The following is a 12,481-nucleotide window of genomic DNA, read 5'->3' as shown; positions in this document are numbered from 1 at the left end:
TGATCAACCTTCTGTGCCTCTTTGATTTTCAATATCAATGCCGGTTCAGCTTGAATCGTATATAATCTCAGAGGCTGACAATCTGTTTCAAAAGCTAATCCAGAAAAACAGCAGTCTTCTATCAAATTCGAAACACCTATCGTCGATAAGGATAGTGCACATACCTTTCGACTCAGCGCATCTGCTGCTGCGTTGGATTTCCCTGGATAGTACTTGATTTCACAATCAAAGTCTTTCAGCAAATCTAGCCATCTCCGCTGTCTCATATTCAGCTCTGATTGCGAAAACAGATATTTCAAGCTTTTATGATCAGAATAAATCTCGAATTTCTCACCGTACAAATAATATCGCCATATCTTCAAAGCAAAGACTATGGCTGTCAATTCAAGATCATGAATTGGGTAACGAGTTTCATGGGGTTTCAGCTGTCTCGAGGCATAAGCAATCACATGCCCCCGCTGCATTAAAACACAACCTAATCCTCGGTGAGATGCATCACAATAAACAACAAAATCACCAGTACCTGAAGGAATCGTTAACACAGGCGCACTGGTCAACCTCTTTTTCAATTCCAGAAAACTGGATTCACAGTCTTCTGACCAAACAAACGGAGCATTCTTCTGAGTCAACTGTGTAATCGGTTTGGCAATACTCAAAAAATCTTTAATGAATCGGCGATAATATCCTGCCAAACCCATAAAACTGCGTATCTCTGGTACAGATGTCGGTCTTGGCCACGAAATAACTGCCTCAACCTTACTGGGATCAACTGATATACCGTCTCCCGATATAATATGTCCCAGAAATATCACCTGTTTCAACCAGAACTCGCATTTCGACAATTTAGCATACAGTTTCTCTGCCCTCAAAATTCTCAACACAGTCCTCAGATGATTAGCATGCTCAATCATATTCTTTGAATAAATCAATATATCATCAATGAATATGATAACAAAATCATCCAAGTATTTCTGAAAGACGCGGTTCATCAATCTCATAAATACCGCCGGTGCATTCGTCAAACCAAAAGGCATGACAATAAACTCATAGTGTCCATACCTGGTTCTGAATGCTGTCTTAGAGATATCAGAATCCCTGACTCTCAGTTGATGGTATCCAGATCTCAGATCGATCTTGGAATACACCGAAGAACCCTGCAACTGATCAAATAAATCATCGATACGAGGCAAAGGATACTTATTCTTTACCGTTGCCTTGTTCAGTTGCCGGTAGTCGATACAAAGTCTCATCGACCCATCCTTCTTTCTCACGAACAGTACTGGAGCACCCCAAGGAGATACACTCGGTCTGATATACCCCTTGGCCAGTAAATCCTCCAACTGTTCTTTCAGTTCTTTCAATTCGATCGGTGCCATCCTGTATGGAGCCCTAGAAATCGGAACTGTTCCTGGCATTAACTCAATGCTGAAGTCTATTTCTCGAATCGGAGGTAATCCAGGAATCTCATCTGGAAAGACATCAGTAAACTCACACACCACTGGCAAATCCGCCAATGATGGGCTCGATTTCAGTAAGTCAACTGAATATACCAGGAATCCATCCGCTCCTTTCTGCAATAATCGAGTCATATTCATTGCAGATATCAAAGGAATTCTGGCACGAGAACCCTTACCATAAAATTTCCAATCCTCAGCCATCTCAGGTCTGAATCGAACTATCTTATGGAAGCAATCGACTGTAGCTCGGTACTTGGTCAACATATCGATACCGACAATACAATCAAAATCGGATAAACCAAGCACAATACAGTCTAATTCAATCGTATGCCCATCGTACTGCAGTATACACGGTTTCACAGATTTCATTGATATCAAACATGTTCCTAACGGGGAAGAAACAGACACTACCGCAGACAATGACTCAATTGGTAATGCACGACTCAATGCAAACCTCTCAGAAATAAAAGTATGCGATGCACCAGTATCAATCAATACATATGCAGGATAACCAGAAATAAAACAGTTACCTGCCACAACATCATCAGGTGCATCCTGTGCCTGCTCCTCAGTCAAAGCAAACAATCGGGCCTGCTGTCTAGGAGGCTGGCTCGCGGTCTGGCCCCCTCCTGGCCTCTGCTGTGACAGAGTAGACGGTACTGGCTGAAAAGTATGAACGGCAGATGGTCGTCTACCTGCCTGAGCTACTGATCCCGATGACTCAGCTGCTTGTGATCCCTGGGCACTCCTCTGGGGACACACTCGAGCAAAGTGTCCTTGCTGTCCACAAATACGACAGCTGCCAACCACTCCTCGGCACTGATCTGTGGAATGCCTCCCTCCACAAGTACCACAGTACGGTCCTGTATAGCTCTGGCCCTGACTAATCTGTCTAGAGCCACTCGAACTGGACGAACTAGTACCAGATTTCTTGAATTGCTTCCCTCTAGCCCTCAAGAAATCTCTCTTCCTGCTACTGCTGCTGCCACATTCAAATCGAGGAGGTGGTTGTTGCTGTCCCGATACTGGAAGCACAAACGAAGCCTCTCTCTATCTCATCAGACCTGCTTCAGCTCCCTTGGCTCGGTTCAAGGCATCGGTGAAATTATTTGGCCTCCCGGTATTCACCAAAGTAAATATTTCTGGATTCAGGCCATTTATAAACTGGTCCGCGACGGCCTCATCGTGTTCAGCTACGTGGGGAGCAAATCTCAACAGTGTAGAGAACTTAGCCACATAATCCTCAATGTTTAACTGGCCTTGTCTCAAGTTTGCAAACTCGGCTCCCTTGTCCTTCCTATAAGATACTGGGAAGAACCGCAGATAAAATTCAGACTTAAACACATTCCAAGTAATGGCCGTACCTCAGTTGTTCCAATGCCCGTTTCGTCGTGATCCACCAGTGTTTAGCAACATCGTGCAACTGGTGTCCGATCAGTTTCACCCTCTTTTCCTCAGTATATTCCAAAGATTCAAACATCGATTCAATATCGTCCAACCAACTTTCACATTCCACGGAATTCTCCGTACCTTTCAAAGTCGGTGGATGAAATGACTGAAATCTTTTCAAAAGTTTCTCCATTGGTGTAGGAGTCACATCCATGGAAGGATTCGAGGTACTCCGGTGTTCTGGCATTCTTCTCGGAGGCATATCTGAAATCAAAAGGATTAGCAACCCCCAAACCACAGTTCTATTTCAGTCCTCATCCGATCATCTTACTACTGATCCAGAATCGGCTCTGATTCGTTCTCAATAACACGTCTTCAGAATCAAATCAGATAACAGATAAACATGCATTATAAAGCAGTAAATCATGCTAGCAATCAAAAGCAGAAAGAAAACACATTCTACCCCGCTCACTAGCTCCTATCTCAATCTCAAGGATCTATCGCACATGATACCACCTGTTGTGGGGACCCGGACGCTAATCAAGTTCTTAATCATCATTGGGACTAATTAGTCAATTAAAAACAGGGTCTAAAATTTTATTTTTTTAAAAAAATGCGGAACGTAGTGAAATCAAGCTAATATATATATCAGTATATAATAAAGTACAAGTCCTGTACCATCTACAAATCAGTACAAACTAGGGTTCAACAACTACTATCAAGTGTTTAACCACTATATACAATCCAAGTCCGGAGCCTCCACTCTAATCACGATCTCTCCTCATCTCCTGGACCCTAATCATGTCCCACCTGTTGTCATGTACACATACAGACAAGACAACAGCCGGATAATTTCGGTGAGAATATAATCCCCGTATAAATCAATGAAACATGCAATCATATAAACAATATAAAGCATGTAATCAGGTAACAGATTTATGTATCAAAATCTGAAACATAATCAATAGCAATCTGTCGACATAATTCTACAGTTCAGACTAGACTCAATCCTAGTCTAGGGATCCCGGTTTCCAGATGTGGTGTTCCTATATCGAATTCCGTAATAGAAGGAACCGTGTTCCTATTACTCGATATAACCATATATGGTATTCCTATATCGAATTCCGTAATAGACGAATTCCCATTTCCTATTACTCGATATAACCAAACATCCGGTGTCCTGACCTATCCGTCATGGACTGTAACTCAATCGCTAATATCCTATCTTGAGACATCGTGCAATGTGCCCGTGGCGATTCCACCACTATCAGGCACTTCTGTCACAAGATAAATCATCTAATACCTGTCATCTAAAATCAAGAGAACAAGTATATTATTCAATCCATGCAAATATCAATGCAATAAAGTAAAGTATGTGATTTAGGGAAACTCAAGTCCAAGCTGACTCAAGTCGATCTTCCAATACCACATTGACTTATACCTTTCTTTCGTCGGTCTCTGGCTCAGTCGAATCCTGAACTCACAGCCTGTCTGGCAATGACAATACCAACAATCTCATATCAATATACCATTTGAATCAATAACAATTCGATCAGTCTGGATTTAATTCAAAATCAACGGTATAACGGTACAATTTCAGTATTCCCGTCAATACAACATCCTCAGATACTAGTTACAATCCATAACCCATATCTGATACAATCTATAGTCCAATTACAATTCAAATCTGTCCGGTATAAATCAATATACCCTAAAAATTCATAACAATCCCATAATCAGTCCGTTTCTCAATCTGACTTCAATTCTATGATGTCTAACATGTCAAGAACAACATATATGAGTTCCATTCAATTCTGACAATAGCATAATGTCAAAGCATGTCAAAACGTAGCAAAACTTACGTCAAGTTGTAGCCTACGTCGCTAAGAACTCGATACCGAAGTCGGATTTAAAATCAGACGGACGGATTGAAATATAAAGGCGTAAGGATTTTCGTAAACTTCCCTCAGACCTTTTCTCGATTTCTTACTGAATTTGCGAAGGAATACCGCTATATATATATATCAGTGCATGCAAACGGCGAGGTGGCACAATTTCCGCACAACACGCAGCACCGCGGGTGCGCTACATTCCGGACCGCGGGTGCGCTCAGCTCTCGGCAGTCCTATCCATTTTCCAGAAACCATGACCGCGGGTGCGGTCGCGTTAGTACCGCGGGTGCGGTCTTGCACCGCGGGTGCGGTCTCTACAACACCGCGGGTACGGTGTAGCCACGAAATCTTGGCCAACTTATTGTCTATGCACCGCGGGTGCGGTGCTTCCTAGGCCGCGGGTGCGGTGTTGCATGCTCATATCTTTCATAATTTTATTTCTGAATGCATTTCTCGGTGTCCCGATTAATCCCTTCCTGATCACATGAAATTACAATCCATCCTCGTTAATTACAGTGATTAATTCTCGGGCATTACAAAGACTCTATACGCTTTACTCACTGAAGAATAACCAAGAAATATTCCCTCTGCAGATTTAGCATCAAAGGCTTTTAAATGAGTTTTACCATTGACAAGTATAAAATATCTGCAGCCGAATATTTTGAAGTATGAAACCACACTTTTTCTTCCATGCTAGATCTCATAAGGTGTTTTCATATGATTCTTATTAATCATTGATCTGTTTTGAGTGTAACACGCAGTGTTCACTGCTTCTGCCCAAAACCTTTGAGAGATACCAGAATCAGCAAGCATTGTTCTAGCAGCCTCTTTAAGGGTCCGATTTCTCCTTTCAGCTATACCATTTTGCTGAGGAGTTCTAGCTGCTGAGAGCTCATGCTTAATTCTGGCATTATCTAAATAATTTGAAAGAATTTGATTGATAAACTCAGTTTCTCGATCAGATCTGATTCTATCAATTCCAACTGATTTTTCATTTAATAATATTTTGAAAAGCTTAATCAGTTGAGCAGCAGTTTGGTCTTTGTACTTGAGAAATATAACCCAAGTGAATCTTGAAAAATCATCTACAACCACCAAGATGTATTTCATTCCCCCTAAGCTCATGACTGGTATTGGACCAAATAGATCCATATGTAACAGCTCTAAGCATCGGGAAGAAGATTTACGACCCTTGTTCTTAAAAGAAGATTTAATTTGTTTACCAAACTGACATGCTGAGCAAATTTTATCTTTGATAAAATCCATTTTGGACAGTCCAGTAACAAGATCGTGGTTACTCAAATATGCAATAGACTTGAAATTCAGGTGGTTTAATCTCTTATGCCACAACCAGTTTTTAGAAGATTTTGAGGCAATAAAACATACTGGTTCATAAGGTTGATCATTCCAACTGACTTTGTAAGTGTTTCCACACCTTTTGCCAGTTAGGATAATCTCTTCAGTTGAGTTTTTGACTGAACAAGAATGTTTGTCAAACTGAACTGAGAATCCATTATCGCATAATTGACTGACACTGATCAGATTATACTTCAGATTCTCAACTAATAATACATAATTAATGGTGAAGTTACCATGGATAAGCTTACCATTACCCACAGTTTTACCTTTAGAATTATCTCCAAAACTGATGTTTGGTCCAGTGTATTTGACCAATTGAGATAATAAATTTGAATCTCCTGTCATGTGACGTGAACATCCACTATCCAAGTACCATATAGATTCAATGCTTGTACCTGTTACCTTCAATCAAACACAAGATAAGATTCTGGTACCCTTTTCTATTTGGGTCCAAAGTTGATTAGTCCTTTAGGAATCCAAACTTGGATCAGTCTAACTGACCGTCCAGTTGTTGTATTCCAGATGGTCTTTCCCTATTTGTGTGTGCTTGATATATGGTGTGCAGGAGATACAACATGTGATTTGCCCTTTTTCAACTGATTGTTCAGCCAGTATCTTTTCTGAACTGGCTTACTGTTGTAGTAATTTGAGTAGCCATTTGAGTAATTTTTGCCGAAAATTTTAGGTTGCTGACTTCGAGAGTCAGTCACAACTTTTGGGCTATAACCAATTCCACATCTTTTGCCCTTGTTCATACTTTGAGTTGGCTGTTCAATCAGTTTACTCGGCTCAGCTTGTTCTTGTACCATAACTGATTTTAAAAAGTGAATGTATTTCCCTTTGTTTATATTCAGTTTTGGCTGAGTATCTTTGGAAGACAAATCATATTTACTACATTATCCTAAACCAGTTTTATCAGTAACTGATTTCTGAGAATTCTGTATATCACTTAAAGCATCAGACGATTTGTTCCAAGCCTGAATAAGCTCAGTGTGCTTTGAATTTTCAAGCAGCAATTTTGAATCATTAATTGATCCCTGCTTCTTTCATTTCTGAGCTCAGCAATTTCTCTTTTCAGACTCAACATATCAACTGATTCATCAGTTTTTGTTTTATCGTCTTTGGGATCATTTTGCTTCGCTCTGCCTTTTTCAAACGATAAAGCAAGCTTTTGATACTCATTAACCATGTCATGCAATGTCGAAATAAGTTCTTCTCTGGTAAAATCAGTTGAACTAAAATCAAATACCTGTTGACTGCTGGACTCTAGTTCTGTATCAGCAGCCATCAGACATTTTACTTCTTCTTCATTGTCACTAGAACTGCATGAAGTTTCTGGTTCTGATTCCTCGCTGTCAGTGTCTGCCCATTTGGCTTTGTTATCTTCAGCTAGGAGTACTTCATGTTTCTTTCTGTAAGGCTTCTTGTCGTCCTTAGATCTCCTCTTGTGCTCATACAATTTCTTCTTTGTTTCAGTTGAAACTTGACTGTCCTTCTTAGGTTTGGGACAGTCAGCAATATAATGACCTGGTTTGCCACAGTTGTAGCATGCATTTGATTCATCTCTGGAGTTGTTTCTTTGATATTGCTTCTGAAAATTCCCTTGATTCATCCTCATGAATATTCCAAATTTCTTAATGAACAATGACATGGCATCATTGCTTAGTTGATCAGCAGCTTTCTCAACTGAACCAGTTGGTTCTGTTCTTACAGCAGTTAAGGCAGTAGTAGCTGCTGGAGTAGATGGTTCTCCTTCTCGAGTTTGTAGTTCAAACTCGTATGCCTTCAAGTCATCAAATAGATCATGGAGTTCAACTTTGTTCAAATCTTTAGATTCCCTCATTGCCATGGTATTTACGTCCCACTCCTTGGGAAGACCTCTAATTATCTTCAATGCAACTTCTTTGTTTGAATACACATTTCCAAGTGCATTTAGTTCGTTGATGATGCAGCTGGTTCTTTCATCATATTCATGCATTGTTTCTCCAACTTTCATTCTGATGTTGTCGAACTTCTGCACGGCAACAGAAAGTTTGTTTTCTTTTGTTTGTTCGTTGCCTTCGCAAAGCTGAATTAACTTCTCCCAAATCTCTTTGGCTGTCTTGCACATCTTGATTTTACTGAACGTTACTTTGTCCAGTGTTTTGTACAATATGTCCTTTGCTACATTATTTAGATTTGCTTTCCTTTTGTCCTCAGTAGTCCACTCATCTCTAGGCTTTTCAATTCTGTGCGGTGCGCCATCTGTGATTGCAAATGCTGTATTGGCTTTCAGAATCTTCATGGGTCCGTCAGTTATAACGTACCACATGTCATCATCCTGTGCAGCTAGATAAGCCTGCATCCTGATCTTCCAATCGTCAAAGTCTTCTCTTGAGAACATAGGAATATTGTTGAATGAAGACATAGTGAACAATTTGAGTATAGATAATCTTTGATAGGATATAACTTGCTCTGATACCACTTGATAGGATCGGTTAATCGAATAAAGAGCGTTTAGAAGGGGGGGTTGAATAAACACTGCTCGAATTTAAAATAGTTTTCGACAATATAAATTCAGTTTTGTTACGAACTAAAACTGAATATCCCGTCGGTCAATAACAATAAGTTAAACTGAATAAAACAGTTGCGGAAAACTAACTGACTGAAAGATAGAGTATCTAACTGAAAATGATAACTGAAGTAATGACACCACAATTTGATCTGGATGTTCGGAGAATTGAATAACTCCTACGTCACCCCTTCTATCACGAAGATAGGATATCCACTAAAAGACTTTGATCAAATACACGACACTGTACTGACCCACTTTAGTTTGGACTTATCACTTTGCCAAAACTGAAACTCTTAGCATACAACCCTTCTATAGATCGTAACTGATCTTTTAGCACAACTTAGAAAATCTATCAACGATTACAAAGTGCTATTTAAGCTCGAGAATGTAGTCTTGAATACTACTGATATGACTAATAAGCATGAGCTTTGATTTCTGATGGTGAGTAGATATTTTTGCAGCGTAACAGCAAGTAGAATGAGATAACTGAAAGTCGGTATTTCTTCAGTTGCTGTCTTCGACTATTTATAGGCTCTCCTCTCAACGGTAACATTAAAGAATGTTTGAATATTCTAACCGTTGATTACCACGTCGATATATTCTGACAATCGTACACTGTTCATTCTGCAATGCGGCGTTCCACTACTAGTTGCAGGTGTATGTACTATTTTGTCTATTGTCGCTTTCAACTGATGACGTGTACAGCTGAGAGATCAGCTGGTAACGAATCAGTTGCTGAGAATGAACTTCAGTTGTATCGAACAGTTGACTGAGTTCAGCAGATGACGTGTTCAGTTGATGATCAGTTCAGTTGCTTAGTTCAGTTGGTAAGTCTTTTTGTCAAAATACCGGAATTAAGTTTCCAACATATAATTACCTCACCGAGGCACAGGGCCGGAAAGAAGTTGAGACAGCTTCCTTATTGGTGGTTTTGTTCTTCCTCTGCAGGTATATTATTTTTTGAATGTTAAAGTGGATTTGTGATCTTTATTTGTACCAGTAACATTATTTGAAATTTATGTTACAGATTCTCGCTTATGAATGTTGTCCGAGCGTGGCACAGAAGTTTGAAAGGAGGAGAGAGGTGGACGGTTTGATGTTGCCCAGGATGTTTCAATGGGTGACTAACACGTGGGCGTCAAACCGTGCCCCAACTGGTGCTGAAATCGCTACAGCCTTCGTTGATTGTGCTATAGATGTAAGTAATATGAATTGATTTGGTAAAATAACTGTGGACATTAATTTTAATTAATGTGATCTTTTATTAATTATATGCAGGATTGTCTGAGATTTTTGACTCCTACTCCTGAGGAGCTAGTTGCACCGTATTATACGATAGGCATTTTGTTGATTCTGCGCCTGATGCGGTGATCACTCGGGTACTCGAGCTCTGGAGGCAGGGTCAGACATTCATATGTAGCAAGCACCTGTGGAGTCTCCCTCAGTACAGCCCATGCATTCTGCACATTCACCTCCCTCTGTCCAGCCCATTCATTCTGAACATTCACCTCCCTCTGTCCAGCACACGCCTCCTGCACATGCATCTCCTGACGTTTCCGGCATCCGTCCTGGTGATCTCAATAGATCCAGCTCTAGGACCAGTTCTCCTATGCGTACGGGTCCTAGAGTCCACTTTGGACTCAATCCCTCCCGCCGCCCATCACCCTTGGAGCATCGTTTCGAGCGGCGATCGACTGCGTTGGAGGATTCCGTTACATCCATGCATGTGAAGATGGCAGCAGAATTTATTGAGACCAGAGCGTCTATCAGGAGTATAAATCAAGCTCTAGTTGACTTGAAATCGATTTTGACTGAACAGATTAGAGTTGGTTTTGCTGAGATGAGGTCTAACATGCTAGTGCAGCAGGACAAAGATTATAGCATAGTCTATACCATAGGGCGGAAGAGGAAAGCATCTGAGGCAGATTTTGATGAGTTAATTTTATTTATTATGTTTATGTTTATGTAATATAATGATTTAGTACAACTCTCGTAATTATTTTAATTTGTTTGATGTGCGCTTTTAGGTGTGGATGATAATCTGGCTAGGGAAATTGCAAGTACTAGCCAAACACTACATATATTTGAGCCTATCCTTCCGGTGATTATAGAGGAGTCCTCAGAATGTGAGTTAATGCACTTTTTTGATTTGATATTTATGTATAGTATATTAAACAACAAAGTCTTTATTTTTAGATATTCAAGTGACTCCGGATCCACGTAAGTCAGGTGGTGAGGCGACCACGTCGAGAGGTTATTACACTAAACCTTGTCTATTCATATTTGCATTAAAGTTTTAATTATTTTAATTTGTTGAATGTACGATGTTAGTTGTGGCTGATAATTTGGGTAAGGAAATTGCCAGTAGTAGCCAAACCCAACAGATATTTGAGCCTAACCTTGAAGCCATTCTAGAGGAGTCCGCAGGAGGCGAGGTAATGCACATTTTTTATATTTATATTTATGTATAGTATATTAAACAATATACTTTATATTTTTAGATATTCAAGTGACTCCAGATGCACGTATTTTGTCAGGAGGAGAGGCGACCACGTCGAGAGGTTATTAAACTATACCTTGTTTATTGTTTATATTTGCATTAAAGTTGTTACAATTGATTATTTTATAGATTACATTGTGAGGCCACTTGCGGAGACCGTGACACTGAAGGTAAACAACTCCCTTGCGCGAGTTAGGGCATCGATGCTCGACCGTTCACCTAGTAGGATTCGAGGTTTTTATGCTGAATATGAGAAGTCGTTCTACGGGCCCATGGTGATCGCAAACTCGCTTGTCACTTTCTCTGTAAGCTTTTAAATAAATCTATTAGAAAGTTTAAATTTGTAGAGAACTTCTTTTAAAACATTGAAAACCTTTTGTTATGTTGAATTCAGCACATCGGCGAAGCTCTCTGTGGATTGCTTGAGACTGCAGATCCGACATCCTGAAGTGATGTCGGCAAATGATTCGTTGATGGACAGAAATTTCTACAGTGCGATATCAGTTTTGGCCGAAGCTAAAGATATCGATTTCAAAATAAGTCTGGCACCGATTGTGAGAAAAGTCAAAGGTAGTGATCCAGAATGGCCGCGTCTCTCGTGGGAAAAGGCACGAAGAATTCTCATCCCTGTCTACACAGATGGGCGCTGGTTTTTGCTAAAACTCGTGACAGGGATGAATAAATGCATTATACATGACTTGCAGCGAAGGCACGATCCCAAATTCAAAGATCTGAATGAAGACATAGAGCCTGTAGTTATAAACGTTGCTCGTCTGCTATCCATTGTTGGGAACAACCCACACCCCGAGAGGCCATGGAATATAAAACTACATGATGAATTTCGTGCCAAGATTATACAGTACGTTGTCAACTTTCTATTTACAATATAATAACTTAATTATTCCATTTTTTAATGTTACACTAAATATTAACTTCTCATTTTTCTTTTCACAGTGAAGATTCGGGAGCATTTGTGTTAGCTGTTGCTGGATACTCTTTGTCCAGGAGTGCGCAAGTAGTAATAACTTTAGATGATAGATTAGTATCTGAGTTTAGATACTTTTTAGGTTGTAATATGTTCCTTAATGATTGGTGATTATAGTGATGTATCGGACAATTTTATGTCATTATTGGAACATCGTTTCTTATGTAATTATTTGGGGTTTTTATGTTGGTCGACCACTCTCGTTTTTGGTGGACCAAAAGTTGTCTGGTCGACCAAAAAATTCTATTGGTCGACCAAAAAACGAGATTGGTCGACCAAAGAGTAATGATCGACCTTTACCTTTTATGGTCGACCATTATAGTTTGTTGGTCGACCACCACTGTT

The 12,481-nt window shown here is 40.0% G+C and overlaps 1 protein-coding gene across 2 annotated transcripts; it reads left to right on the top strand.

The window, feature by feature from the left end:
* Nucleotides 1–11,249: 11,249 nt before the first annotated feature.
* Nucleotides 11,250–12,276, top strand: LOC140837793 (uncharacterized). 2 transcript variants are annotated; one of them, XM_073203901.1, is made up of 3 exons: nucleotides 11,250–11,456; nucleotides 11,546–12,010; nucleotides 12,106–12,276. In XM_073203901.1, exons 2-3 carry the CDS (start codon nucleotides 11,604–11,606, stop codon nucleotides 12,245–12,247), a joined length of 549 nt encoding a protein of 182 aa, XP_073060002.1. In that variant the 5' UTR covers nucleotides 11,250–11,456; nucleotides 11,546–11,603; the 3' UTR covers nucleotides 12,248–12,276. The 2 variants fall into 2 exon arrangements, with proteins under 2 accessions (XP_073060002.1, XP_073060001.1); XM_073203900.1 differs by having other exon boundaries at nucleotides 11,250–12,010.
* The last annotated feature ends 205 nt before the right edge of the window (nucleotides 12,277–12,481 follow it).

This window comes from Primulina eburnea, chromosome 8 (genome assembly GCF_022965805.1).
Source record: "Primulina eburnea isolate SZY01 chromosome 8, ASM2296580v1, whole genome shotgun sequence".
NCBI classification, from domain to species: Eukaryota; Viridiplantae; Streptophyta; class Magnoliopsida; order Lamiales; family Gesneriaceae; genus Primulina; species Primulina eburnea.
Note: the sequence above shows the minus strand (reverse complement) of the source record. Positions and strands in the feature narration are given on the sequence as shown.